Source organism: Radiomyces spectabilis (genome assembly GCF_025331425.1).
Source record: "Radiomyces spectabilis strain NRRL 2753 chromosome Unknown BYT42scaffold_6, whole genome shotgun sequence".
Lineage (NCBI taxonomy): Eukaryota > Fungi > Mucoromycota > Mucoromycetes > Mucorales > Radiomycetaceae > Radiomyces > Radiomyces spectabilis.
Genome location: NW_026251931.1, coordinates 683,784 through 709,739, shown reverse-complemented (window position 1 = coordinate 709,739; position 25,956 = coordinate 683,784). Strand labels below are relative to the sequence as shown.

At 45.2% G+C, this 25,956-nt stretch overlaps 10 protein-coding genes across 10 annotated transcripts; 4 read left to right on the top strand and 6 right to left on the bottom strand.

Moving 5' to 3' along the window:
• Window positions 1-3,013: 3,013 nt before the first annotated feature.
• Window positions 3,014-3,869, top strand: BYT42DRAFT_635476 (uncharacterized protein; the record flags this gene model as incomplete). Its single annotated transcript, XM_051572489.1, has 3 exons — window positions 3,014-3,081; window positions 3,187-3,341; window positions 3,415-3,869. The coding sequence occupies 3 exons, from the start codon at window positions 3,014-3,016 to the stop codon at window positions 3,792-3,794; spliced, it is 603 nt and encodes a 200-aa protein (XP_051423650.1). The 3' UTR covers window positions 3,795-3,869.
• A 157-nt stretch (window positions 3,870-4,026) lies between these two features.
• BYT42DRAFT_568364 (uncharacterized protein) lies at window positions 4,027-5,056 on the top strand. The gene is made up of 3 exons (XM_051568164.1): window positions 4,027-4,267; window positions 4,338-4,639; window positions 4,716-5,056. Exons 1-3 carry the CDS (start codon window positions 4,064-4,066, stop codon window positions 4,921-4,923), a joined length of 714 nt encoding a protein of 237 aa, XP_051423649.1. The 5' UTR covers window positions 4,027-4,063; the 3' UTR covers window positions 4,924-5,056.
• Window positions 5,057-5,210: 154 nt separating this feature from the next.
• BYT42DRAFT_514522 (uncharacterized protein) lies at window positions 5,211-7,626 on the bottom strand. The gene is made up of 6 exons (XM_051565196.1): window positions 6,796-7,626; window positions 6,621-6,736; window positions 6,237-6,541; window positions 6,040-6,167; window positions 5,738-5,974; window positions 5,211-5,670 (listed from the first exon to the last, which is right to left on the bottom strand). Exons 1-6 carry the CDS (start codon window positions 7,566-7,568, stop codon window positions 5,256-5,258), a joined length of 1,974 nt encoding a protein of 657 aa, XP_051423648.1. The 5' UTR covers window positions 7,569-7,626; the 3' UTR covers window positions 5,211-5,255.
• A 579-nt stretch (window positions 7,627-8,205) lies between these two features.
• Window positions 8,206-8,954, top strand: BYT42DRAFT_322056 (uncharacterized protein). Its single transcript, XM_051563017.1, has 3 exons — window positions 8,206-8,344; window positions 8,409-8,599; window positions 8,672-8,954. Exons 1-3 carry the CDS (start codon window positions 8,305-8,307, stop codon window positions 8,903-8,905), a joined length of 465 nt encoding a protein of 154 aa, XP_051423647.1. The 5' UTR covers window positions 8,206-8,304; the 3' UTR covers window positions 8,906-8,954.
• A 48-nt stretch (window positions 8,955-9,002) lies between these two features.
• Window positions 9,003-10,526, bottom strand: BYT42DRAFT_495412 (uncharacterized protein; the record flags this gene model as incomplete). Its single annotated transcript, XM_051564361.1, has 2 exons — window positions 9,003-10,315; window positions 10,388-10,526. The coding sequence occupies 2 exons, from the start codon at window positions 10,524-10,526 to the stop codon at window positions 9,003-9,005; spliced, it is 1,452 nt and encodes a 483-aa protein (XP_051423646.1).
• Window positions 10,527-12,117: 1,591 nt separating this feature from the next.
• BYT42DRAFT_568355 (uncharacterized protein) lies at window positions 12,118-13,171 on the bottom strand. Its single transcript, XM_051568163.1, has 3 exons — window positions 12,688-13,171; window positions 12,429-12,618; window positions 12,118-12,325 (listed from the first exon to the last, which is right to left on the bottom strand). The coding sequence occupies exons 1-3, from the start codon at window positions 13,071-13,073 to the stop codon at window positions 12,266-12,268; spliced, it is 636 nt and encodes a 211-aa protein (XP_051423645.1). The 5' UTR covers window positions 13,074-13,171; the 3' UTR covers window positions 12,118-12,265.
• Window positions 13,172-14,729: 1,558 nt separating this feature from the next.
• Window positions 14,730-16,581, bottom strand: BYT42DRAFT_321858 (WD40-repeat-containing domain protein). The gene is made up of 6 exons (XM_051563016.1): window positions 16,316-16,581; window positions 15,926-16,249; window positions 15,702-15,867; window positions 15,540-15,632; window positions 15,350-15,480; window positions 14,730-15,284 (listed from the first exon to the last, which is right to left on the bottom strand). Exons 2-6 carry the CDS (start codon window positions 16,244-16,246, stop codon window positions 15,018-15,020), a joined length of 978 nt encoding a protein of 325 aa, XP_051423644.1. The 5' UTR covers window positions 16,247-16,249; window positions 16,316-16,581; the 3' UTR covers window positions 14,730-15,017.
• Window positions 16,582-18,109: 1,528 nt separating this feature from the next.
• Window positions 18,110-20,045, bottom strand: BYT42DRAFT_568340 (homoserine O-acetyltransferase). Its single transcript, XM_051568162.1, has 4 exons — window positions 19,681-20,045; window positions 19,205-19,593; window positions 18,682-19,131; window positions 18,110-18,593 (listed from the first exon to the last, which is right to left on the bottom strand). The coding sequence occupies exons 1-4, from the start codon at window positions 19,911-19,913 to the stop codon at window positions 18,313-18,315; spliced, it is 1,353 nt and encodes a 450-aa protein (XP_051423643.1). The 5' UTR covers window positions 19,914-20,045; the 3' UTR covers window positions 18,110-18,312.
• Window positions 20,046-20,205: 160 nt separating this feature from the next.
• BYT42DRAFT_531962 (uncharacterized protein) lies at window positions 20,206-22,241 on the top strand. Its single transcript, XM_051565425.1, has 3 exons — window positions 20,206-20,400; window positions 20,536-20,727; window positions 20,841-22,241. Exons 1-3 carry the CDS (start codon window positions 20,230-20,232, stop codon window positions 21,795-21,797), a joined length of 1,320 nt encoding a protein of 439 aa, XP_051423642.1. The 5' UTR covers window positions 20,206-20,229; the 3' UTR covers window positions 21,798-22,241.
• Window positions 22,242-22,334: 93 nt separating this feature from the next.
• Window positions 22,335-24,528, bottom strand: BYT42DRAFT_568337 (sulfate adenylyltransferase). The gene is made up of 3 exons (XM_051568161.1): window positions 24,167-24,528; window positions 23,753-24,084; window positions 22,335-23,674 (listed from the first exon to the last, which is right to left on the bottom strand). Exons 1-3 carry the CDS (start codon window positions 24,361-24,363, stop codon window positions 22,479-22,481), a joined length of 1,725 nt encoding a protein of 574 aa, XP_051423641.1. The 5' UTR covers window positions 24,364-24,528; the 3' UTR covers window positions 22,335-22,478.
• Window positions 24,529-25,956: the final 1,428 nt, after the last annotated feature.

Below are 25,956 nucleotides of genomic sequence, written 5' to 3'. Positions count from 1 at the left end.
AGTTCCCCGCCCACCCTTCTTGAACGTTCGAATTTCGCCATTATATTACCACTTATAACAGTTTGATACACAGGTAGGTGAGGATATGTGTAGGGCCCGTTATATCGTCTACATGGGCCATTTTTAAAAATCAAAAATAAATATTTCTGAACAGGTTCCCCGGATAAGGAAAAGTGAATATTTTCCGAAGCAATGCGGTTTTTCGACGAATCCCGCCGTCTTTGCGTATCTGAATACGTGAGACTTCCATAGAAAGTACTTGAATGATCTATCAATAAGGGAATGACATCGTGCTTATATTATGAGCACTGTCGATTTATGCTTGTATAATGTGCTTCTGTGGACTCGAATGTATATCCTGGAATTTTTACCTAAGCGGCAGCAGTATATGAAAATGCGATTATCGTCCTGTGCTATAGTTATTTTATAAATATTCTAAGAATATTACCCCATACATCTCATCGGAAAACAAGTCTCACGAAATAATAATGGACCATTCCCGATCTCGATGATCGGTTTCATTTGTGTCTTTGAGAGATCGGCCGTGAGCACCGAGAATCATGTCCACATCGTTGCGTGGCTACTTACTATACAATCGTACCATTCCAAATAAACGAGTCCCACACTTTCATAATCAAGTATATGATTTAATATAAGCTTAGTTTGCATAAATCGCTCTTCGATGAAGACAAGGCAATCACTTTTGGAGGAGAAAACCACATTACATCTTTGTTATTTTTGGTCAAGGTCAAGAAGTAAAATCAAATGCAGCATCCAGGTATATCAGATGGTTGCGGAGGAAATAACACAGTGTTGCTGGGGCGATTGTGGGGAATACTGACAGTGAAAGTTACTGTCACGGAATCAACAAGCGACCAACAAACGACGGCGTCAGGGACAGATCATAATCACAGGGTCCAAGGCATCAATTCGATCACTACTGAGCAAAGTTTGGTCAGCGCCTAGCCAGACAAATTTAATCCCGGAAATTAACTGATTTTGATAACAGCGGGTTGGTTGGTCTTCTTTAAGCCTTAGTTTATGATGGATACAAATTACGGAAGATGGCTAATCAGAAACCAAAACAGGACAGGCTCCAAGCGATAATCAAGACTTTTATTTATGAGATGGCTGATACTGTTCTAAGTTATCCAGAATCCTTCCATTTCTAGCCCTTCGGAAATTTTGGAATCCTCATTCTTTGAGCTCTTTTTTTTTTTTTTTTTACCACCATTTCTTCGTTATCAAGCAAATAATATCATGGTCACGGCAGCAGTGAAGTGCACCTCGGGATGGTGTAATACTGATAAGCGAAAAAGGTTGGAGTTTCTGCGATGATTTTTTGTCTTTTTGGGATCTATAGGCGGCGTTTTGGAGCTCTCGTCATGGGAGCTTGAAAGTATTACAGAGGCTGTCATCGATAATTTAATCGAATCACAGTTATAATCTCGATGGGAACCCATCGTGGCTGGGTGATTAATGATCGTTGCATTAGCAACGCAGTAAATCAGTGCTCATTTACTCGAGCGAGGGATCATTGGTGATCGAGCCATGGTAGATGTCAATGGCAATAGCGGTGCGTCACCGAGTAAAGAGGTGTATGAACTTATTGTCACGGGAGAAAGGGTTTCTCTTCATATTCTCAATCATGAAAGGTGCAAACCTTGAGTATTTGATCCGGTATTTCTGTAATTCTACGGCCTTCTTTCTCCAGACAGTGCTAAAGTTGCGTGGGTTCTACCGTACCCATCTTAAACATCTTTCAGACGCATGCTACGGCATGCCGTTTGTTAGTGCAGCTTGAAAGAAATATTTTCCATTTACACAACATGAAGCGACAAAATTTTGGTGAAATATGAATGTTAAAGACGACCTTCAATTACAGAGCGTGCATCGTTATCCATCTAAGGGCTGCTGATCATCACTTCCTCACGAAGTGCATGTCATAGACCTTTTTTTTTCCCTTTTTTTTTTTTTTGCATGCTTCATCATTTTGCCCTAACACTAACGAACGATCAGACAAATACCTCCTAATTGGCTTAAAGATATACTGATTTGAGCATGAGGGGCAAGCTTGCTCACAGCAAGCTTGCTTTGTAAGCGAGCCTTAAATATGCTCATCCAAAAGTTGAAGAAGCAAACCAACATTTTTTGAGTTGACAAATTCAAAGCACATAGGACACATTGTCATGAAAACAAGAGGTGACATGACGAATAAATTCAATAAAAGCAGACAGGGTCCTGTTGCAGTCGTCGCACGAAATTCATGCAGTTCGAGGGCAACATGTTCTGTTGCCCAGAACACGTTGCCCAGACAATGAGGGGGCACAAACCACAAAGTGGTATTCGGAGTTACTATCCATATTTTCTTGATCTCTCAAAATGAGAGGTCTCAGGAAAGAACACCCCATTAGTGAGATTTATCCAGTATCGATGGATCCGGTCATTGGTTTATGCTCAGATTGTTGCCGGATCAGAACTTTTGATGAAATGAGATTTTCTAAATTTTTTCCAAAGAGAATGTTACAGAAAGACTTTATCTGTCATTCGGGCTATTTACGATGACGAATACATGATCTGTTGGATGAAGTGATGTAAAAGGAAAATCGGCGAAAGAGTATCACCGAGTTTTGAAATTGAGCCACATTCTTTACACTAGACCAAGTAACAACGAGGATTGGCTTGTTGCTTCACATTTTCAATGGAGGGACAAAAACTGTCTGTATACGCGGTAAATGTGTGTGTATGTTTGGATAAAAACAACCAATTAGCATTTGTCTAGGAGGAAATAAACGGTCGCAATCGAAGAGTTCTAATGGACACGGTCGTTGGTCGTCATCAATTCCCGGAAGCAAGTAAAAAGAACATGTATTTGAGAATGACCGATCGTTCAGTGTAAAATGATCCAATTACATTCCAAACGTTGTATATATATATATATATATATATAAGCCTTGTGATCGGAGAGACAGAATCATTAGCTTTGAATTGTATTTTTTTTTCTTTCACACATATGAAGTTCATTGCTACTGCTTCTGCCGTAGCGGCATGTCTCGCTGTGGTATCTGCACAGCCAGTTCAGTAAGTGCTCATGAAAAAATTAAGACATTTACGGTGGAGAAAATACCCGCGACCAACGGTTCATATAAAAGACAAGACACCAATAATTCTCCGGATATTTTACAGGCTCGCTAAGCGCGCTCCCATCGCCACTGAAACCTTCGTCAGCGACGGTCGAACCTGGGTTGAGGTAATTGAAGGTGCTACACAGACCGTCACACGAACAACCACCGTCACTGTTCCAAACTATGTCGCCACCACCATCGCCAGAAGCGCTTTCAGTAAGGATGGATTGCTTTGACGAGCACCGACGGGTTTTATTGATTGCATTTCTTTTCCAATTTTTTTTCCTAGTTGTCGGCTCTGTGGCCAACCTTACCTCGGCTGTTGAAGCTGATGGACGCTTCCAGGAACTCGTTTCCAGACTCGTACCTGAAGCTGCCACCACCAGCGAAACACAATTGATTGTCTTTGCTCCCGGCGGTCCTTTGACTCTCACTCCCAATGCCCCTGGTGGCCGTATCACTGGTCCTCCCGGTGCTGGCTCCGCAGCTCCAACCGCTGAAATCCCTACCACTGCTCCTCCTCCTCCTCCTACTGGAGGTGCTCCTACTGCTCCAGAAGGTGAAACCCCTCCTCCAGAAGGTGAAACTCCTCCTCCGGAAGGTGGAGCTACTCCTCCTCCGGAAGGTGGAACTGCTCCTCCTGCGGAAGGTGGAACACCTCCTCCATAGACGGTTACTCTATTGCGAACCTTTTATCGAAATACATCACACACCCACATTTACCTTTTATAAGCTAGACCGCCTAGATACTCAAACTGTCACCAAAATAAATTTTTTGTGCTTTTCCTCACGGAAAATATGAGGCACGGCAACGATCGATGTCCCAATTCGAAAAAAAAAGATGGTCACAAAAATTTCCAAAATGAACACATTCGATCAGTGGGGAGAATGGGCGGTTCACCATCCATTGCATCCTCGTCTCGTCTTGTCTCGTCTCAATGGAAATCGTTCAGCAAGAACTGCGTGTGGTTTTACCAGGCGATGTCATTTCAATTGACCTTGAGAACATTGAGAATCATGGCACCGTAGTCTTGGGTCCCGGTCTTCGACAGGACGGCGAAAGTATCGTGGCAACGAAACAAGGCATTCTCAAGCACATTCCTGTCAGTAATCGATGGTGGATCGAATCCAATCAAAAACGCGTATGTGAATTTTTGCATGGATCTATTGAACAATGCCCGAATTCAAGTCTTCTAATGTTGCTTTGTGTAGTATGTTGCAGCGACGGGTGAATCCGTCTTGGGCATTGTCACCGCTCGATTGGCCGAATATTACCGTGTGGATATTGGAACGGCTCATACTGCGGTTTTACCCGTGCTTGCCTTTGAAGGCGCTACAAAACGTAATAAACCGAACCTGTTACCACGTACCCTTGTTTACTGTCGCGTCACCATGGCCAACCGAGACATGGAAGCAGAACTGGATTGCGTCAATCCAACCACAGGCAAAGCAGACGGATTTGGTCCATTGAAAGACGGTTACATGTTCAAATGTTCCTTGGGTCTTTGTAGACGGTAACGTATCACAGCCATTGTGTTTTTTTTCTTTCTTTGTCATCATTGCTAACTTTTGGCATGGTGGCGTTGATAGGTTACTGAACCCGAGCACTCCGATATTAGCTATTTTGGGGAATCACTTCCCTTTTGAAATTGCTGTAGGCATGAATGGCCGTGTGTGGATTAACTCAAATACTTTTCAAGATACCATTCTTATTGCAAATGCTATCCAGAACTCCGAATACCTCAGTTCGGAAGAGTGCAAGACCATGGTAGAGGAGCTCATCAACGCCAGAACGTAGTGATTTGTAAATATATCTTTTGTCCACGCCCACATACAATATAAAACCATTTTCTTCATCCATGCCCCACTTCGTGATTGACTCGCGCTCGCTATTTTCCCATGCAATGAAGCAGAATAAGACCAAAAAAAAGGGTAAAAAAAAGACATATGTGGTGTATTTTCAATTAGAGAATGAACATCAAATGGTGTGACGTGTGTGTATGCGTATCATGAACGATGTAGAGTATGCTGAATCATGACCTTCATGATATCTAGTTTTCAATTTTTTTTTTTTTTTTTTTTTTTGGTTGTTGGTTGGCCCCTGGGGAATGGTGTTGCAAACAGAGTCACTCATCGTTCAGTGTGATACATGGATGAACCTGTCCGCCCTGACAGTTCGCTCATGGAGGAATACCGGCCGTGATTGTTCAGAGAAAGAATGCCTTGCATTGCAATTCCCGGCTGAGCAGCGGCTAGGTCGTGGGGATTAACATGGACTTTGGCAGCTTCTGCTGCGATATTCATACGTGCTTTGAGAGCACTGCGTCGTTGCGAATGCATGGGTTCATAAGTGACCGGCGTGTTGCCTCGACCACTGCCGGTGCCTCCACCGTAACTGCTGTTCAGCGCTCCTACACTGGCTAAAAATTGCTCATCCGACATTTCCTGCTCGTGCGGTGTTGCATGGTTTGTACGATGGGTCTTTAACGGCTCTCGATCTGGTAGAATAATTCCTCTTCTACCCCTTGTCTGTCGTCGTTTACGCCTTTGTAACCAAGAAAAATAGGGTATCAGTCAACATGTTGCTCGTTCTGAAATTTTCATCGTGTTACCTTGCGTCTCTCATTCGATCTTTTTCCATTTTATCAATTTCAGCGTCGGTTAATTCCAGGAGTGCGGGTGTAAACCGTTCCAGCGTATCAATATCACGCACAATTGTTTTTAACGAAGGCAGAAAAGTGCCTCGCAAATCGTCATCTGTCACAGGCCCATCAAATTCGTGACCGACAAGAAGCAATGATTTGATATACACGTGGATTTGCTCTCGTATGGAATGTGCGATGGCCGTCCTAAAACACAATTCAATGTTAATCCTTTGTTGATTTCAGCAAAGTACATCAGGGCCCTTCCATACTTGAATTCACCACCCAAGCCCAATTCTGTCACCAAGGTTTCGGCAAAAGATTCGGGAGAATTGCGTGAACAGCTGATGTCCCATTCGAATTGATCCAACAAGGCACGATTCTCCACCGTAATATCGAGCTATACAGATTTCATCGATTATCAGTTTCTTATGCTACGGGTACTCGACTTGATCAACTCCGTTCTCACCTTTATGAGTGTCCTTAATTCTGTATTTTTGCTTGGATTTTGTTGTATTTTTTCGGCTAGTTTATGGGCTGTTTCGGATAAAGACTCTTTATCATCGGTTTCATGGTTCTTCAACTCTTCCAGTGCTTGCTGTCGTTCTTTCTCCTCTTCAGATTCGTCATTGGTGACCATACTTGAAGCGTGCAAGTAATAATCTTGTACTTGATCTTTGATGGACCGTGAAATGGCTGGTACGAATGCTGCGGGAGGCAAACGTAAATCTTCACACATGACTTCCGCAAATTGCTCGGGTGTAATCAACGTTTCTAATATGTGACCCACCGATAGTTCCTGTCAGATGCCTGGGGATGGACTTCATTTCAGCAACACAACTTTTTTTCTTACCATTCAGATTCCAAGTAAACGTATCTCGCAGCTTGTATCCATCCACTTCCATTTCAATGCGTATAGGCACCAATGTATCTTCCTTCTTTGCTTGCTCTACGATATCATGCAACGGACTATACCCAACATTTTGTCAATTAAAACGACCCTTCTTTACATTTCAAAAGACACTTACAATTTAAATTCCACCGCATGGCGAAGTCGCTTTCTTTCCTGAGGGTACACGAGTCGACTATGAAGGCCGGTTTTGCCGTTACGGTAGCCTCCATATCCGGGACCGAAAGCAACAATGGGCCCGCCTTGCATACGTGCGCGTCGTTCGGCGCTCGCATGCTCGATGTCTTTTTTCTTTTCGTGGGCCAGTTGATGATGTCGCTTCGATTGAACATTGAGTGTTTCCTGATATATGCGGTCGCGTGTTTGGTATGTTTTGAGATTCTCTTTTTGCACTTCAGTTTGAACCGGTGTGGCTTCGAGTTGAGGAGCCATAGGCGGTGGGGCTGTATTGCCGGTGGCAGGAGTACGTGCCGACAATTGCGGAGGAATAGGAGGTGCCATGGGAAATTTGGCCATGGGATGCATGGCTGGATTGGACGGTCCAGCGGCGACGGCGGCGGCTGCTGCTGCCGCGGCCAGGTTGGTATGACCTACCGGCACTTTTTGTTGTGGTGAACGAACATAGACATTGGGTGGCATACGTCCTGTTGGTGCAAATTCCATCTTTCCGGGAGCCGGTGCGAAATTGGGTGGGGTGTTTGCGTTGAAGAAAGGCGGTGCAGGTGAGACCACAGTTGGAGGAGCCGCTCCAGGCACCATGGGAGACGCTTGTTGAAACGGTTGAAATCTCGCTTGCTGCTGTTGTTGCTGCTGCATGGCCACCGAATTATACATGGCAGCAAATCGCTGCTGCTGAAGCTGCTGCTGCTGTGAAGGACTAAGATTCTGCATCGGCCGAAAAGTAGAAAAGAGCACGTATCACCAAACGATGCAGATGCGAATAACTCGAATGGCCTTCAGACAAACCGTTTTTTTTGACAGAACGATTGGCTAAAATAACCGTGACGTCACATGACAGAGTCGCTTTTTTTTTTCCGCCGAAGAGACCTTTTCCACACACAAACAGTGTACCTTTTTATAGTCAACGGAAGATGGCCTGGTAGGTTGCTTAGAAAAATAATTCTTGTTTATTTTGGATTTGAAACAAGTATAACATATGTTATGGCGGGATCCGTTCGATTACGACTGCGAACAACCGTCCAGTGGTGCACATAACAATCCGCAGTTCAGACTAATAATCCAGGCAAAAATTTACCGAACCATTCAAGCCTTCTGTAATCATTTTATGAAGGTTGCCTGTTTGAATATGTGTCCTTCAAATATGGAGATCACTGCTATTGTCTTGAGATGGGAAAATAAGGTAACCGGTCAAATAAAAAGGTACATGTGGCAATGTTTTTATACAACATTTAGCCTATATACGGTTAATGGCCCAATGTGCATAAAAAACAGAACAGAATCCATGTAGATGATGGTGAAGGCAAACAGGCAAACCCAGTGCATTGCAAACGTTGAAGCTTGATGAGCAGCGGGGCATGAAACGGTGTATTATGCTATCATACTGCATCATCGTTTCGCGATTTTTTCAAGTTTCTTTTTTTCTTTTTCTTTTTGCTACTGTATCATCATGAAACTTTCTAAAGCGCAGAAGCAAGAAATCAAGGAAGGTACAGTGTTTACAGTATTTATCATAGAGACCCATGGATTCGTTGATGGTTCTTGGAATACTAGTCTTTGAGGATCTTGATACGGAGGATACCGGGTTACTGGACGAGAAGAACTTGTACAAGGCCTTGCGAGCTCTGGGGTTAGAAGTGCCAGTGACCGAACAAGAGATCAACCAACTTCTTGTGGATGTTGGTCGCAGCGAAGAAGGTTACGTTACCATTGACGATGTGTTTGACATTGTTTCAGAGTTAATGGTAAAGGGAGCGTAAAAACGGTGTAAAAAATATGGGGAGCCCCATTGGATTGAAATGAACCATTAGCAATAGACCAATCGACAAGACAATTCACGTTCGGAACAATTGCACAAGGCATTTCAACTTTTAAGCGATCCTCAGCTGAATGGCATTACCTTTAAAAGCTTGAAACGGGCTTGCCAAGTCCAGAATGAATCCTTCACTGACGGGCAACTCAACGAAATGATCGCGGTAGCCGATAAGCACCAGGACGGGGTGATCCTATTCCCTGAATTTCAGCGTATCTGGACAAAGATCGGTTTATGATATTACATGTGATTTGTCTACATACAAAAAAATATTGATAAATAGTATATGGATATAAAAAAAAAGATGCTGTACAAAGGGGGAGGGAGGGTTGTGTTTACATTTGAAGTGAATTGAGCTGAGCAAGGTCAGCTTCTAGATCATGTAGTTGATCGTCTTCTAGAGCATGCTCCATCTCTTCCGTCTGCAGTTGCGCGACATCAATCGGTTCGGGGACCCACACTTCAGTCTCTTCGTCTGTCTCCGCATCCGCGCCCCCGTTTACTTCGGGACCTGTGGTCTCGTTGCTAGGGTCGACATAGACAGTTTCAATCACAATTGACTGGACGACGGATACTTCCTTGGAGGGTTTGGAGGACTTTTTTGGCGATTTACGTTTGCGTGATTTACCAGGGAATGGGCACAGTAGGTCCTGCGGATTAAACCGTTCCGTGGTCCGTGCACAGGCGGAGACTTGAGGATGCCATGCAATGGCGATTTCTTCCAATTCCTGGAGCGTGTGTCTTTGACCCCAAAGATTAAGCGTAGGCAAAGCATCCATGTTGGGTAGTTCACCAGAGGGTAGTTGTGACAAAATAGTATCACGTTGCATCAGTGGAACAGTAAACCCATCCAAGGCGGCTTTGGTACGTCCTTTCTTGATGTGCGTGCCAAATTCCAGATGATTGGTGCTGAACGATTCAAACTGTTGGAAATTTGGGTAAAGCATGACATAACCTCGCAAGTAGACGAGCTGGATAATGAACTTTTTCCATGATTTTTTCCACCGTTCCGAACGACTGTTTGGGACCGTGATATTCAATCGACCGATACCGTCCTCCTTCATATCTTCCAATCGGCTCGTCAGGTATTCATGGAACTCGCGCCAGTGTTCCGGGAAGTAGACGGCACCCCAGCTGCAAGGAACCTGGCTCAGATACGGGGTGTGGGTAGGAAACTGGGGCCGGATGACGGAATTAGGATTGAATGGACGACGTCCTTCAGGCAACAACTCGAGGTTTCTCGGCGAATAGAGACTGATACCAAACATACGCCAAGCATCGGGATGGTTTGTATAACGGTATCGCAGAATATTATACTTGGTCCACACGTAGAATAACGGCGAAACTTCAATGTCGTCTTCCAAAAGAATCGCATAATCATTATCGTGCTGCGGATACCACGACTCAATGATGGCTGGCATCAGTCCACCTTTTAAAATGCGGTGGCGCACGGTTTTTTCGCCTTGCCTCCATCCAAAACTGTTCACCATCATGCGCGTCACTCGATCCGCCGACTGTTCCATATTAATCACCAAGCCAACCGTGTCGCCAAGATACTGAGCGCGCGATGTGGATTGCAGCAACCTTGACAATGAATGCGGCCGTCTATCGGTGATTACCACAAGGTTGACACGAATCGTGTTCCATTCTTTGGTTTTGCAAATATCCGTGAGTGTGCTGCTGCAAACGTATATTTTGGAGGATGCGTGACGATACTTACTTTCCATGGCTTCGAAGGGTAACGTAGGGATCCACAAAGCGTGTTGGACAGCCTCGACAGGCAAGGCAATGGCAGAAATGTTGTACTGGCTCGCAACGGCTTGTAAATGATGGTAGAAGGACGAAACTGCATCTTGCATGCGTATGTGGATGAGGATTCGCGGTCGCAGTGTGTGGACAAGTGTGGCAATTCCTGACGCCGCTTTTCCTGCGGCCAATTGTTCGTCATGGGAGTCGATTAAGATGGTGTGCACGGTGACTTGACGGCAGTCCGTTGTACTCAGTGCCTTTCGGACCAGCTCACCATCTATATTGCCGTAGGGTTGGATGATGGCAAGATGCACAGGTATCGTGTAACGACACATCAACGGATGAAGCGCTTTCACTTGATCCAGACCGTGAGCGACAAACACAAGCGTGTCCTGCATCATGGTCGTCTGTCGTTGGTCCAGGGCCGTGGGACTGGTACGTTTGGCCAGCAAACGTCGCCACGATGGGTTGGCGAGATACTGTTCGCGAACATTTTTGCATGATGCATGGTCTTTGGCCGGTAGAGTATCATCATGGGGCACTATGATGGAAGGAACATTGCCGTGGGAAAGTAAACTTTGACTAATGTGATAGGGAAGAGGAGAGCCCAGCTGGTCCTGTTCAAGGTCGTATCGCAGATACTTTAACCAGGAACGTCGCAAAAGCCAGGCACCGTGGATCATGTCGACAGGCTGGGCCACTCGAGGTAATGTGGTGTCATTATGAGGCAAGCAAACAAACTCGGTATTGTTATCCATGTGATTGAGATTGGATGGTAATAAGGTCGCCTGCGTTCCTATTAACGCATCTTTGTATTCGTCTATACGCATGACATTGTACACGAACTCAAGATGATCTGGACTGACGTGTCCGTCTACAATGTAGATCCACGGTGTCTGGATGTCGCTCACCACTTGCAGCCACCGTGCACTTCCGACCGTGCCGTTTGAAAACGAGGCCGCCGAATCCAAAGGAACGATGTTTACTCCAGGTCGTTTGACATGGCTGGCAACGTAAGAGTGAAGAGAGGGCGGACAGACGATCCACAGACCAGCCAGTGGATGTGTCTGCCGCATAGCCAGGTCCAAGCGGGTTCTCACATGATCCCGTCGATCGATTTCAATGACAGCTGTAATGTCTTGGGTTTGGAAACTGGTTTTCTGATTTTCAATCAGCGTTGTTATCTGCGATGCGTCGTGCCCTCGCACGGTGTATGTCTGTACTCCACGCAAATATGAGGTGTTGTCGTTCAATTTGGCTGCATTTGTCCATGATTCTAAACGGGGTGATCTTAAATATGCTTGATTTGGAAGGTTTTCTATTTTTTGTCTGTGGGGTTAATAATACCTCGTAGCCACGTAGAAAATTTCGGCCACTCCGCCACAGTACTATTTTCAGTCAACACGATCGTGCCTGGATCGCGGTGGTGCCATGCCAATCCCGACGGGGTGATGGTCAAGTAAAACAAAAGTAGCACGGTCGACAACAGACTAAACGCTATGCTGAGCGAGAGAAGCCGACTGAGTCGTTTTGGTGCTCGTAATGACAGGAATGTGTTGGAGGATGAGCCAGGTGACGCGGGTGAAAAGACAGAAGCATCGTCCGTCATTATATGAAAGAAAAGAGAAAAAAAAACGGACCAAAACAAAAAGGAAAGTAAAGGAAAGGAAAGGAGTGGATTCAGTTAAGAGTACTTTGACTGTACACTTCATTCTTATTGCGGGATTCTGCCAAAAAAAAAAAAATAAGCTTTTTTGGTCCTAATACTAAACTTTTGACGTGACACCAATTAATGAAGGCGGAAACCAAGGAATAGGCGATCAGCATGGTCATGGTCTCCTGAAGGTAACTACTTTTGGCATTGCTTAATATACTTTTCGATAGTCTGTACAACAACGTTATGATCATCCTTCAAAAGAACACAAAAAGATAACAAAAATAAAGGTCAGTGTCACTGCAAGTTGATTGTTTTTTCTTTTTCGTTTGGCTCTTATTCATAAGTAGCCACCTACCTCTTGTGCAAGTCCCGACACCGTAATGGTACCAACCACGCCAGTTCCGCGAATTATAAGGGGAAATGCACCACCGTGACCCGCATACTCTTTCTCACTAACAAAGTACTTTTGTTCGATGGTCTTTCCCTGACTCGCACAATAACGTCCCACGTAATAGCTCGAGTGGCGGAACCGCATCACCGTGTTACTTGAGAGAAAATATATATCAGCTACTGACTGCTTCAGCCCATTTTTCTGTAGCCTCTCCAATACTCACTTTTTACGGCGAACCCAGTCATTGTTATCAGGACCCGTTCCCTGCATGGCATAGTGGAATAATTGATGTCCGGCCAATGCGATATCTACCACTACAGGCTTCTTATACGGCTTAGCGGCTTCTATCAGCGCCAAACCCAAGCTCAGAGCATCGTCTGCACTGAATGAAGTGAACTGGGTTTCTTCTTCTTGCTTCAAGAGGTCGGCCGGTGATTGCTTGACGTCCACCATTGAGATTGAATGAATATGACAAAGATTAACAAAGGCGAAAAATAAAAACCAACTCGACGAGCCGCATTTCCAACCATCATTTTCGGCAAGTAAAATGACGTAACAGGAAAGCACCGAAGCATTTTTTGTATTTGTTTGCAGCTCAATGTCACACATAATCCGATGATCTGATGCTGAGTCTGTAATCTGATTCAAGGGACCACCGTGGCAGGATATCACCGTGGCTGGATATCAAAGCGGGGCTGTAAATCCGATCTGTTTTTTTCCCAAAAACAAACACACGAGAAAACACAAAAAAATTCCAGCTGGCTTCTTGCATTCATCGCCTCCTTTTTTTCTTATCTTTTACCATAATTTGGAGTTGAATACCTGGAGACATTTCTCATTCGGAAGCAAAAACCATTACCCATCGGGTTCCGGCGCGTGGTCTTGATGTTGATCAATCACGAAGGGTAACTGAACTGTATCAGTCGACTGCACTATCACGGCATTGCTATGGAGGCGCTACTCCAAAAGACAGTGACATTCTCTCTTTTCCCTTGCACAGTTTCGCTGCATAGATGGAATAAATGTACTCGCCGATTGCCAATTCAACATTTGTAACATTGAGGCACGCACAGACCACAGACGATCGATTACGTTGTATGAGTTTCAGGTCGAAGATCAGAATTTTTATTTCTCAGTTGGCGCCCGCCATCTCAATTTGCTTGTTCGACAGTTTGGAAAATATAATTACATGGTAAATACATATGAATTAAGTTCCTCTCAAAGGAGCGGGCGGTAGCTACTTGCTTTGTTCATCCGCACTGTCATTAGGGACTTGATCTGTAGAGGATGCTTTGGTCTGCTGTCGTTTGTTCACTGCATCCAGCCACTGACTGATGCGTTCTTCAGCGGTGCTGTCATTGACCAATCGAGCAAGACATGCAGACCAGAAAAATGCGGATTCGGTTTCGCGACGAGCTAACAGATTGATGGCATTCAACATAGCTCCCGGTAAACGTGTCTCGATGTAACTGTCAACATGTCATCAGTGGACGAAATCGACTCCAACATAACAGCCAATCAAACCAACATACCATTGAGCCGCAAGTTCCAGATTGTCGCGCCTTTCAAGACTCCCGGCCCACTCTGCAAAAAGGGTGCCGAGCATGGGATCTTTGGTTGGTAAGCGCAGTTTCGCCAATGCGATCGCTTCCCTACTACCATGAGTACCCTGCCGATCAAACAAGTAGAGAAAAAAAAAGATAAACGCACCTAAACATGGACACTCCACGGTAAACTTCCACCGCATCATATACTTTGGAACACGCCAAGTAACACGCCACGGCCAAGTGCACTTGCCCCGTCGCGGCCAATCTTTTTGCTTGTTTCTCCATACATTCCAGCCACAACGTCTTTCCGCCTAAATTCAGTATTAGCTTTCTGTCAGAATTCAGGGAAAACATAGGTCGTTAACACGTACCAATGGGACTGAGAGCCAGTGACACCCAGTCGTAAAGCGAGGGACTTGTGGCGCCCTCATTCTTGGATGCAAGTTGGCCAAAATTACTTCGCATCATCTCCAGAGCAATGGCCATGTCCCCACCAAACGGGGTCGTTTGTGTAGAGGATACCGAAGCAGTACTCTTTTGCTGGCTTTCCAGATGTTTGACTAGACAAAGCGCTGTTAGCTTTTGCTTATCCATTTAAAAACTCATGCATATGAGAACCTACCTTCTCGATCAACGAGCTCTCGTACATCATTTTTGGATCCGAGAATGAGGTGTTCAAAGGAGTCCTCTTCGGACCATGCGGTATAGGCATCTGTCTTTTCATCGGGCGTCCGTAGTCGGTGTTTTAAGCTGGCAATGACTTTGGTCAGATCGCCACCATAGGCGGTCGCTGCTAATTGGACAGTTTGCTTTTGCCGGGCAAGACGATTAACGGAGTCGATGCCTGCGTCTGTCATTCTCAGTAATCGCACTGTGGGGCCTCCTTTAGCCTTCTTTGTCGGCTCAGGATGGTCCGTTGTCGCCAGTTTTCGCTTCTCGGGTGACTCGGAGGGGTTCACGGATTTAGGGTTCAGGGCTTTGCCCTTGGCGGCAGATTTCGCTTTGGCTAAAATGCGCCTTTCCTGCATGTACAGTAGTGGCTGTCCATCTGCTTTGCATAAGAGTACTGCAGATAAATTCTGATCTTTTTTTTCCATCTCTTACCATCTTCTTCTCGGTAGGGATAATCGGTATATTTCCATGAATAGATGAAACGATCATTGGCACCGCTGAATAACTTGTCTTTGTCCAACAGTTGCCAACAAAGCGACTGGACATTGCCGCGATGATTTCTAAAAGCTGCAATACGGCACGCCTTATCGATATCCCATACCTATAAAGACCAGAGCATATAAGTTTTCTTTGTAGTAGTACATCCTTCATTTTCACTAAGCTTACATAAACAAGATTGTCGGCAGACGCCGAGGCGAGGTAAGAGGTGTCTTGGTGGGCACTCCATTGGAGAACGGTTATAGTACCTTTATGCCCACTCAGTGTACTGTGAACGGTCGTCGTCGGAACAGGAATGTCTAGATTAAATTTTTGTTTAGTTTTCTTATCGTCAGTCATTTCACAATAAGCTACCAACCTGCATCAGTATTTACATCCACGGTTGCCATAGAATGCACGACAACAGCTCCAGCCGTATCGCCTACAGCAAGGTATAAAGTGGATCTGATATCTAGATGCGGAAAAAGAGTACCTTGATGTTTCAGTATCCGCCCTATTCACTCACTATTTTAGCACTTACATCGCCAATGCATGGCACTAATTTGACCTTGCAACGCATTCGACACGAAAATGATCTTCAGTGTGTCAAGGCGATAAATTTCCACCAGACCATCCGTGTATCCAACAGCAAGATACTGGGATTTGTCATCTGTAGCGAGCCGCCGTCGTTTCCTTTCTGGGTTGAGCTAACACCAAGATTGTTATTGTGCCGTTACCTCGCAAAGAACCTCAGGTTACCCTTACCAGCAAACTTTCGTACCATACGGGATTCTTTTCTTGCAAGTAAGGAATCAGTTCCACCGGCCGCCTGGAAGGATTTTCCGCGTCATGTACAAACATTTTGTCGTCCACTCCGTAACTGATCATCATCCACGGCGACGCCATTGTTTCTGCCACAGACGGTATACTTGAAGCCCAGGCGAGCAGAGGCGCCCCGCCTTGCTTGTTTCCTTGCTTGTGATATCCTTTAAATGGGATCGCTTTGCTGTTGTAAACATCATATAATCCCATGTTCCCATAGCTGTTGCTGTACACCATGATGCCGTCTTTTTCGGGATGCCACATCACCTGATCGTTATATCGTTAAAAAAACAAGACTCACATGTCACAATATTGTTTGCTGCGGCATTGTACCTGTTCGATATTTCCTGTCAACCCTTTCCAGAGTTCGACGGAATCGTAAAAATTCTTTTTCTTGCGACCTGCTAATGCCGACCCTTCCAGAGAAAAGGTCCATAATCGGATCTGTCCATCATCGTACCCTACGGCCGCCTGACCCGTGTTGTGAGGAGAAACGGTAATGCAACGAGGTACTTTTTGTTGTGTTTTGACAATGACGGCAGGTTTGCGAGTGCGAAGATTCCACTTGATGAGCTGTTGCCATATCAAATGAAAAGACGCGGATCAGAAATTGGAAGTTGCTTCGTATAATGAATGCTTTGTCCTCCATTTTTTGTTTTTACCTGCTTGTCAAGCGAACTTGTTACAGCAACATTGCCACGATGAGCCCATAACAGACTGAAAGCGACTCTTGAATGACACTCCTGTAAACCTTGATTGGCAACAAGGGACGGTTTACGAGGATTCTTGATGTCAAAGCACAACACCAATCCACTACAAAGTGGCTCGATTTAATGAAGGCATACTTTGAATATGGTTTGGATTGTGCTTACATATACGAGGTCAAGTATATCTGGGAGGCAACGATGGGTGACCAATTTAATTCGGTCCAGGTGGTGGATCTCTGCTGCTCGGACCAATAGGTAGACGGTTTTGGCAGATCGAATTTGCAATAGGACGATTCGCTGGGAACTGTCCATACGTGAATCGTCTTGGCACGTCGTGTACTCGATGCTAGCAAGGGCCACTCAGTAGTTTCCTGTGATACACGCTGCCACGCAAGGCTGTGGATAGCGTCGTTGCCTGTAAGCAGACGGTACCGAGCGGTGATTTTCAGTTCTTTATCGATATGCAAGACGAGGATCATGCCGTTCACGTAGCTAATGCAAGCGACAAGTGTCAGAACAATAATAGTAAAGAAGCTGAAGCTCAAGGCCTAAAACACCCATTACCCGACCGCAACATAATCTTCGCCCATATACGAGATGGGAGCAATGGCTCGAACTTCTGCTGTGATCTCATTAAAAGTTTTGCAGGATGGTCCAAATGATTCTCGTACGACGATTGTTCCTGATTTATCACCTAGTTTTCTTCCCTGTTACTTTCTCCACTCCAACCTGACGTTGTCAAATTTGTTTACCAGAAATCACAACTGAGCCGTCCCGAATACATCGTATCACCGTCACCTCCACCTATGGTTTGAGTGTTGGCATCGTTTTGTTTCTGTTGTACAGCACATATACTTCTGCCACGGCCTTACACTGTGGTCACTGTAGCTTATGAGGAAACTTGCGTCTCGTAGATTCCACACTCTGACAATGGGTTCGACGCCTGAAGTGAATAAAAAGTGATCGTGCAATTCGATCGCCTGGATCTTATCAATGGCGGCATCAAAGGCATAGCGGAATGCGAACGTGTCGAGATCGAGCACCACGATCAAGCTTTTAGTGGCATACACAAACAGCGCATTGTTGGTAGCGCAGCAGTTGGACGTGTACCAGTTTGGACAAGGCGGAAGCGCTTGACAGGCCGCAAATCGATCAGCAAACGCCATTTGTCAAAAGATGATCGCGAGCGAAAAGCAAAAAAAAAAAAAAAAAAAAAAAACCAGATACTGCTTTCCGAAGCAGGACTTGTCTGACTCTAAATTCTCCCTCATGGAACTTGCAATCAATGCAACCGTCCCTCATGATTCTTCTTCATTCACTATTAGACTACCACTGGTCGCGATATTTCAAAAAACACAATTCATGAAAAACCATCGTATGATACGCTTTTCTCTCTGGATTTGTCTCCAAACAAAGAGAGAGTGCAATTGGAAGAAACGACAACATCCATAGCGTATGGAGGATGGAAGGGTGGAACATTTTTTTTTACTATCGTACAATTTTTGAAAACATGAGTGAAAAAGAAAAGAAACAACGAATAAATTAAAAATTCTAACAGTTACAGGGATTAAAAAGGGAATGGTGCAAGAGATTCAAAATTACAACGGAAGAAACAATTTTCTTCTACCACTGTGTAATATCGACTTCGGCTTCACCAAACAAACTGGTCTTGGTCGCCTTCAACTCCTGTTCTTCCATTTCGGATTCACTAATAACACTGTGCTGGTACAATTCCGGCAAGACACGTTGGATAAAGGAGAGTAAATGTCGGTTGATTTGATCAAACTCCAGTAAGAAACCGTCATGACCATCGGGCGATTGAATGACAATCATTTCCGCGTCGGGGATATTTTCTGCCAGCTCATACTGTTCCGAAATCGTGAATAGGCCGTCGGATTCAATGCCTGAGTTCATTGTTGAACAGAAAATTGGTGAGTCATCCTATTTCTTTCTTTTCCTTTTTTTTTTTCTTTTTATTCCAAGATGACTTACCGATGACTAAAGTGGGTTGTTGTACAGACGCCAAAATGTCTTCGTAAGCCCCTTCCCGTGCCCGCGATAAATCGTGAGAATCCATCTTACGCGTCAATGCAATGTAACAGTTGGCGTCAAAGCGGTTAATGAATTTGTCACCCTGATAACGCAGATAAGATTGAGCGGAGAATACAAAAGGGGTGGGCATGGGAGGGTCGTTAATGGTGGTGTGATCGCTGCCAATGGCAGGCGCGGCAGGCGGACTGGTACTTTTATGGCCGTCATTGTGAATCATGCGATAAGCTTCGCGAGGCGAAGAAGGTCGAGCGGTCTGGTACTTTTTATCGGCGGATTTGCGGCCAAATCGAGACTCGAAGGAATTCCGTGATCGATAGGTAAGCAGAGCCGACATGCGAGCCGCTGCCAAACCTACGTTAGGTGGCAATTCATCCGTGTAATAGCCATCCCCTGTTATCAACCTTTCCATTAATACTTTCCACATCCATTGTAAAAAAAAAGGGGGACCGTATTTTTCATTTACCGTAATTGGGATCACTGTAGATGGATTGTCGTTGGGCTTCACCCCAGCTGATACCCCAGGCTGAATGACGACCAGAAGTAGCAATCGGGACGATGGTGCGCACATAGTCCTTTCCCATGAATGCCCATTCAAGTACCTGCATGCCACCCATGGATCCTCCAATACAAATAGCCACTTGTTTGACGCCTAAATGATCGAGAATCAGACGATGCAGACGCACGTCATCTCGGACACTGGCCAGTGGGAATTCAGGTCCGTAACGTTCGTCGGTATCGGTGTTGATAGTGAGTGGCGAAGCAGAACCGTAAGGAGAACCCATCACATTGCAACAAACAATGAAAAATTTCGTAGGATCAAACGCTCGTCGGGGCCCCATCAATGGTCCCCACCTTGGGCGGAGTCAAACATTAGCACCTCCACACCGAGAAAATAGCGATCGATTTAATGCATGATAGTGCGGGTTTGCTGTTACTTACCAATCCTCCACATCGGCACTTCCAGTTAACGCGTGGCAGATAACCATGCAGTTATCAGCTTGTTCATTTAATTTTCCCCATGATTTCCATGCGACAGGTACGTCCTTGAGGGTGACACCGGACTCGAGTGTGAATTCGGGAATGACGGTTATATTCTGATCGGGAATGAGCTTGGCCAAACGGTTTTTGGCCAAGGGCGGAGCAAGTTGGTCACCGTCATACGTTGAGTACATAGATGGCAAGTGGTTTTATGCGAGCAGCCAAGCTTTATTTGACGTTTGGGAAGGGAAAAAAATCGATAAAGGTTTACAGGAGATAAAGAGCGAATTTGAATGGCCACGATCTTTTTTGGTCATCCAATGACAGTGAGTGTCGATGACTCGATTGAGTCGTACGTGTGACTGTTCATCAGTTGAGACGGATCTCTTGTTTCTGTTTTCGATGGAGCGGACATTGAATCTCCCGACCTGGCCAGCTTTCCATAAAAAGGACCGCTCTTCTGTCACCGAGTCCTACCGCTTCTTCCCCCGAAAAAAAAAATAACCCGTTATGGCTATTGAAAACCCTTCCAATGCTTTACCCGACCGTACTCGCAGCGGTTCTTTGAGCATGCCGAAACCCAAGCAGCTGCGTCCCTTCAAGACGGCCGAAGTAAAAATCCTTCTTTTGGAAAATGTCAACGAAACGGCCGTCAAGGCATTCCAGAAACAGGGTTATCAGGTAAACAAGAAAACAAAAAAGTCATCATTGGGGATTTTTTGGTCCTTTTGCGTGGTGGTTGAACTTGGTTTGATGTCGTACATTGTTATCTAATCTGTGTTGCCAACTTCTTTTTCTTTTTTCTGATGGCTTTAGGTCGAAACGTATACCAAGGCTTTAGTAGGGGATGAATTAATTCAGAAAATTCGGGACGTTCATGTTATCGGTATCCGGTCCAAGACCAAGCTCACCAAACAAGTGCTGGATGAAGCCCAGAATTTGCTCGCCATTGGTTGTTTCTGCATCGGTACCAACCAAGTCGATCTTCAAACAGCCGCCAAAAAAGGTGTAAGTGTCCTTCGCTCTATGTCTCATTTGAGGCCATTTTTTCCTCTTGCACGTCGTGTTTTTCTGTTACTAGAGCAATGCATATTGATTCAATGTTTTTTCTTGCCCAATAGATTGCCGTTTTCAACTCTCCTTTCAGCAATTCCCGCTCGGTGGCTGAATTGGTGATTGGTGAGATGGTAACGCTGGCTCGTCAGCTCGGTGATCGTAATATGGAGATGCACAAGGGGATCTGGAACAAGGTCAGCAAGAACTGCTACGAGATCCGTGGCAAGGTCCTGGGTATTGTCGGTTACGGTCATATTGGTTCGCAGTTGTCCGTGTTGGCCGAGGCCATGGGCATGTCGGTGGTGTTTTATGATGTGTTGCAAATCATGCCTCTGGGTACCGCCAAGCAACTCGAAACCCTGGAAGAGCTTCTTTCCATGGCCGATTTCGTTTCTTTGCACGTGCCCGAATTGGAGGAGACCAAGAATATGATTGGGGATCGAGAAATCAAATCCATGAAGAAGGGAGCTTATCTTTTGAATAATGCCCGTGGCACGATTGTGCAGGTCCCGGCTTTAATCCAAGGTCTGAAATCGGGTCATCTTGGCGGGGCCGCGGTGGATGTGTATCCCAAGGAACCAGCTTCCAATGGTCCTCACTTTACGGACTACCCCGAATTATTGGACTGTCCTAATCTGATCATGACGCCCCACATTGGTGGTTCCACAGAAGAAGCTCAACGCATGATTGGCTTGGAAGTGTCGTCTGCGCTTGTACGTTTCATCAACGAAGGCGGTTCCATTGGTGCTGTGAATTTCCCAGAAATCGATTTGCGCGCCATTCGCGAGGACGATACCGATGTTGTGCGTCTGTTATACATCCATCAAAATATCCCTGGTGTCTTGAGATCCATCAACGAGATTTTGGCCGATCACAACGTCGAAAAGCAGTATTCCGATTCCAAAGGTGACATTGCCTATGTCATGGCTGATATCTCAAATGTCACCCAAGATCATCTCCAGTCGTTATATGAAAAAATTACTGCCACTCCCGCCAACATCAGAACCAGAATCTTGTATTAGATTGATTTGCCCCTTTTCATCCCTTCCTTTCCTACTGTTTTTCATCCTCTTTTTTATTGTTAATATCTATACATTCATTGTTCAATTGTTCTTTTTTCTAAAAAAGAGAAAAGGCCCTCATGACTAGCTTACACTAATGTGCAAAATGAATTTTGTGACTGGATTCATATAAGTCCTTTCGGTATCCAATGAAATCGGCGCTTGTGTCAATGCGAGACAATGCGACGGGAAACTCACTGAATGTCGTGGGAAAACGTGGATCATCATAAGCAGCCAAGGTGGCTTTTTTTTTCCACAATGGCAGCAACTATTCATGTATGCATGTAGTATATTACAAGTCTCACCACCACCCAGCACATAAGTAGAGGAAAAGGCCCTTACGAAATCCCTGGAACTCTTATAGCACAAATAAACGTACAGCAGATCGCCCGCGGCTATATCGAGCACCTCACATTGATCTGAGCAAATTCTGTGCAAGTCAACCGAGTCATAGTGTGTTGTGTGCAAAGATGCCACCTAATTTAAAGCAAAAAGTGACATCCACAGTTACTTCATATAAAAAAAGTCTTATTTCTAATAATGAGGTGTAATATGTTCTATTGACAAGTGAAAAGAAAAAAAAAGATGTTGTGCAGGAATTACAAGAGAGGGAAAAAATCATGAGATGTTTATGATGCTATTTTATCTAGAACCCAAATAACCATCCTTTTCGAGCAACAAGACAATTTCGTGGACAGCCTGGGATACTGAATCCTTGGTGAGATCAATGACCAAGTCAGCATCCTGAGGAGCCTCATAAGGATCGTCGATACCGGTGAATTCCTTGACTTCTCCCTTGCGTGCACGTTCGTACACACCATCACGATCCCGCTTCTCACATTCTTCCAAAGGTGTCGCAACGTGGACCAAGTAGAAACCACCATACTTTTCGATTTGTTTGCGTGCGTTCTTGCGAGCTTCATCGTAAGGCGCGATAGGAGCCACAATGGCAGCGGCGCCGGCACGTGTTAATTCGCCGGCCACGAACGCTTGACGAGCAATGTTGATATCACGATCGCGCTTCGAAAATCCAAGCTCCGAAGAAAGTTCAGCACGCACATTCTCACCCATCAACAGAGACACCGAACGAGAGCCTTCCTGGTTGAGCGATACTTGCAAGGCACGAGCGATGCTGTTCTTACCGGAAGCATGTAAACCAGTGAAGAAGATGGTGAAACCTTGCTTGTTGCGAGGAGGGTGGGATTGACGGAGCACTTTGACGACCTCAGGGTACGAGAACCATTCAGGGATATTCAAACCGGTCTTGAGACGACGGCGTAACTCGGTACCACTGATGTTCAACGTCTTGGTGTTCTCAGGTACTTCATCGGCCGGCATGTATTCATCGGTATCGGGGCAGTAGGTGACCATCTGGAAGGGAACCATTTCAATACCGATTTCATCCTTGTACTTGCGAACGAGCTCCTGAGCATCGTACGGACCGTAAAAGTCAACGCCTTGGGAGTTTTTACCAGGACCAGCATGGTCACGTCCCACAATGAAATGAGTCACACCGTGGTTCTTGCGAATCAAAGCATGCCACACGGCTTCACGGGGGCCACCCATACGCATAGCCAAGGGCAACAAACTGAGTTCGGCCATACCGTTGGGATACTTGGGCATCAAAGCCTTGTACACACGCACACGAGTGTAGTGATCAATGTCACCGGGCTTGGTCAAACCAACGACAGGATGGATAAGCAAGTGTGCCTTGCGCTGGCGAGCAGCACGCACGGTCAATTCGCGATGAGCACGATGCATAGGGTTACGGGTCTGGAAAGCGACCACGCGAGTCCACTGAAGCTTCTTGAAGTGAGCACGAAGTTCGCTGGGAGAGACTAGTTAAGGTAATTGCGTGTTAGCCCATATCCATGCTCACCATTTCGGATGGATCATCCCCTAGCTTATTTACTTACATCGGTTGGCAACGTAGTCATAGTGAGCAGGAGGCTGAATGGCTTCGAGAGAACCACCGACATAATAGTCCTTAGCAGTGTTGTGCAAATACTGAACGGCAGGATGAGCCAAGTCGTTGGCACCAAAAACGTTGGTAGCTTCCTTGGCCTTGTCGGGCTGATACACATCAGCGACGGTGAGAATAGCCAAAGGCTCGTAATCCCGGGAATCAATCAATACAATGCGACGGTTGGCCTGGATCTGAAGCTCGTCAACCTCGGCCTTGCTCACATCCAGTGTGATAGGCATAGGCCACAACAATCCGTTGCTCAAACGCATATTCTCGACGACACTATGTGATCCCCAATCACGTTTCAGTATCGTCAATCATGTCATCATTCTCTTTTCCCCAACAAACACCGAGCATTATTCACCTATCATAGTCCTTTTGAGTCAAGAAACCTTCCAAAGGAGAGAAACCACCGTTGAGGATAAGTTCAAGATCGCAAAGCTGACGATCTGTCAAGACAAGCGAGGGGAGAGATTCAATCTCCTTACGAAGCTCAGCTTGCTTAGGGGCATCACGGATATAGAGATCCTTGAGCACACCACCGTGAGGAGTATTAGCCATGATATAAAGAAAATGTGGAGTAAAAGAAGCAAGGAAAAGATGAGATAAAATTAAATAGTGAGATGGTACATATATATACGATTAAGATGGTGTATATACTCAGGGACGATGGCGCAATTGGGAAATAGGCCAATGGAATTCCCGCACACACTATAAATGTATGACGTCGAAGATACAAAAAAATTAAGATTCTGCAACTTTTTTTTATTTATTTAAAGTTAACTCTGAACGCACGGCTTTCCCACAGAAAAGGATAACGCCAACCAAACCTTGTGGTGCATGTAACTATTGTAATCATTTGATCGGTTTACTATGCAACCGTATGGGTCTCAGCGAGCAGGAAAGCACAATTTCCCTCTCCTCTTTTTTCTTTTTGATGGTCCGCAACGACTCTATCTCAATCACTGCGGGCTTCCAAAAAAGGCAGCCCCGAAAATCCACGAACAGAATTTTTTTTCGTTAAAATGTTGAGGAACCATCAATAATCCCGCATTTATTTCGCATCAGTTTGAAAAAAGTGGGGACAGAACTAGACTATACGCGGAAGAACAATGTACAGGGCTTTAATTAAACAGACTTGATCAGGAAAACTGTCTTGACAGCCTGCGGACGAGGGCAGGACCTCGGGTCCTTATTCAAGCATTTCGGTCAACCTCGAACCCAAGGACGAGTGGCCTTGTGAACTTGCTGGCCATCAGCCATTCCAAATCTTTTATGCCTGGATAGGACAGAATGTAATAACGAGCGAGGTGCCACCTTGATTGGGCAACCGCTAGCTAGTTTACTGCAGTGTCGCACGAACGATAGACTAATGGAAGAGATCACCGAGATTTTTACTAATTTCTGGCAGCCAGTCGTGTAACCGCATGGAATTTTGATGCTCATTACCCTTCTTCTTTCAATAAGAACGATCATACTGCAGCAGCCTGATCTATCTGCATTGTCAGGAAATCGCTTGCAACATGTCACGGTATTTGCATCATATTGAAGGAAAACGATTGGCCAAAGAATCCCATATCGGGATTTGATCACCTGATCGGAAATCGTAATTTTTCATACATATTTTCTGGAAGTTTGCAGTATAAAATTCTGAATCACACAAGAGCCACGTACATCACAGGTGGTGCGACGGTTTCATTAAGAGAAAGCACCCGTTTCTTGATCAAAATAGCTACTCGCTCTCGTCTTGTTTTCCCAGGAATCGAGCGCGTAAACAAAAACCAATGTCAGCATGAAACGGTGAAGGTTTCAAACCCCTATATTGTGATCCATGGAAGTTGATCGATCTATGAAAGTGGATATGTTATCTGATGGTTCATTAGCTCCTGGTACACAATCAAAGCGCTTGGAGTTTTTCCGAATCGACGGATAATTTTCGGATATCCTTTTTTTTAATGCAGTTACTGTCGGAAGATCCGATCACAGAACGAGCTAACCCTATCTCCTATGTATGTCCAGGATTCCGGTACCTTATGATCACTACTCAACTTTTACCAGCCTTTCCGCTGTAGCGTCATAATATTGCAGTGTAGTGTTTATATTGCAACCTTGTATGTCCTTGGTCTCGACGCATAATTCACCGTCAAATACCGA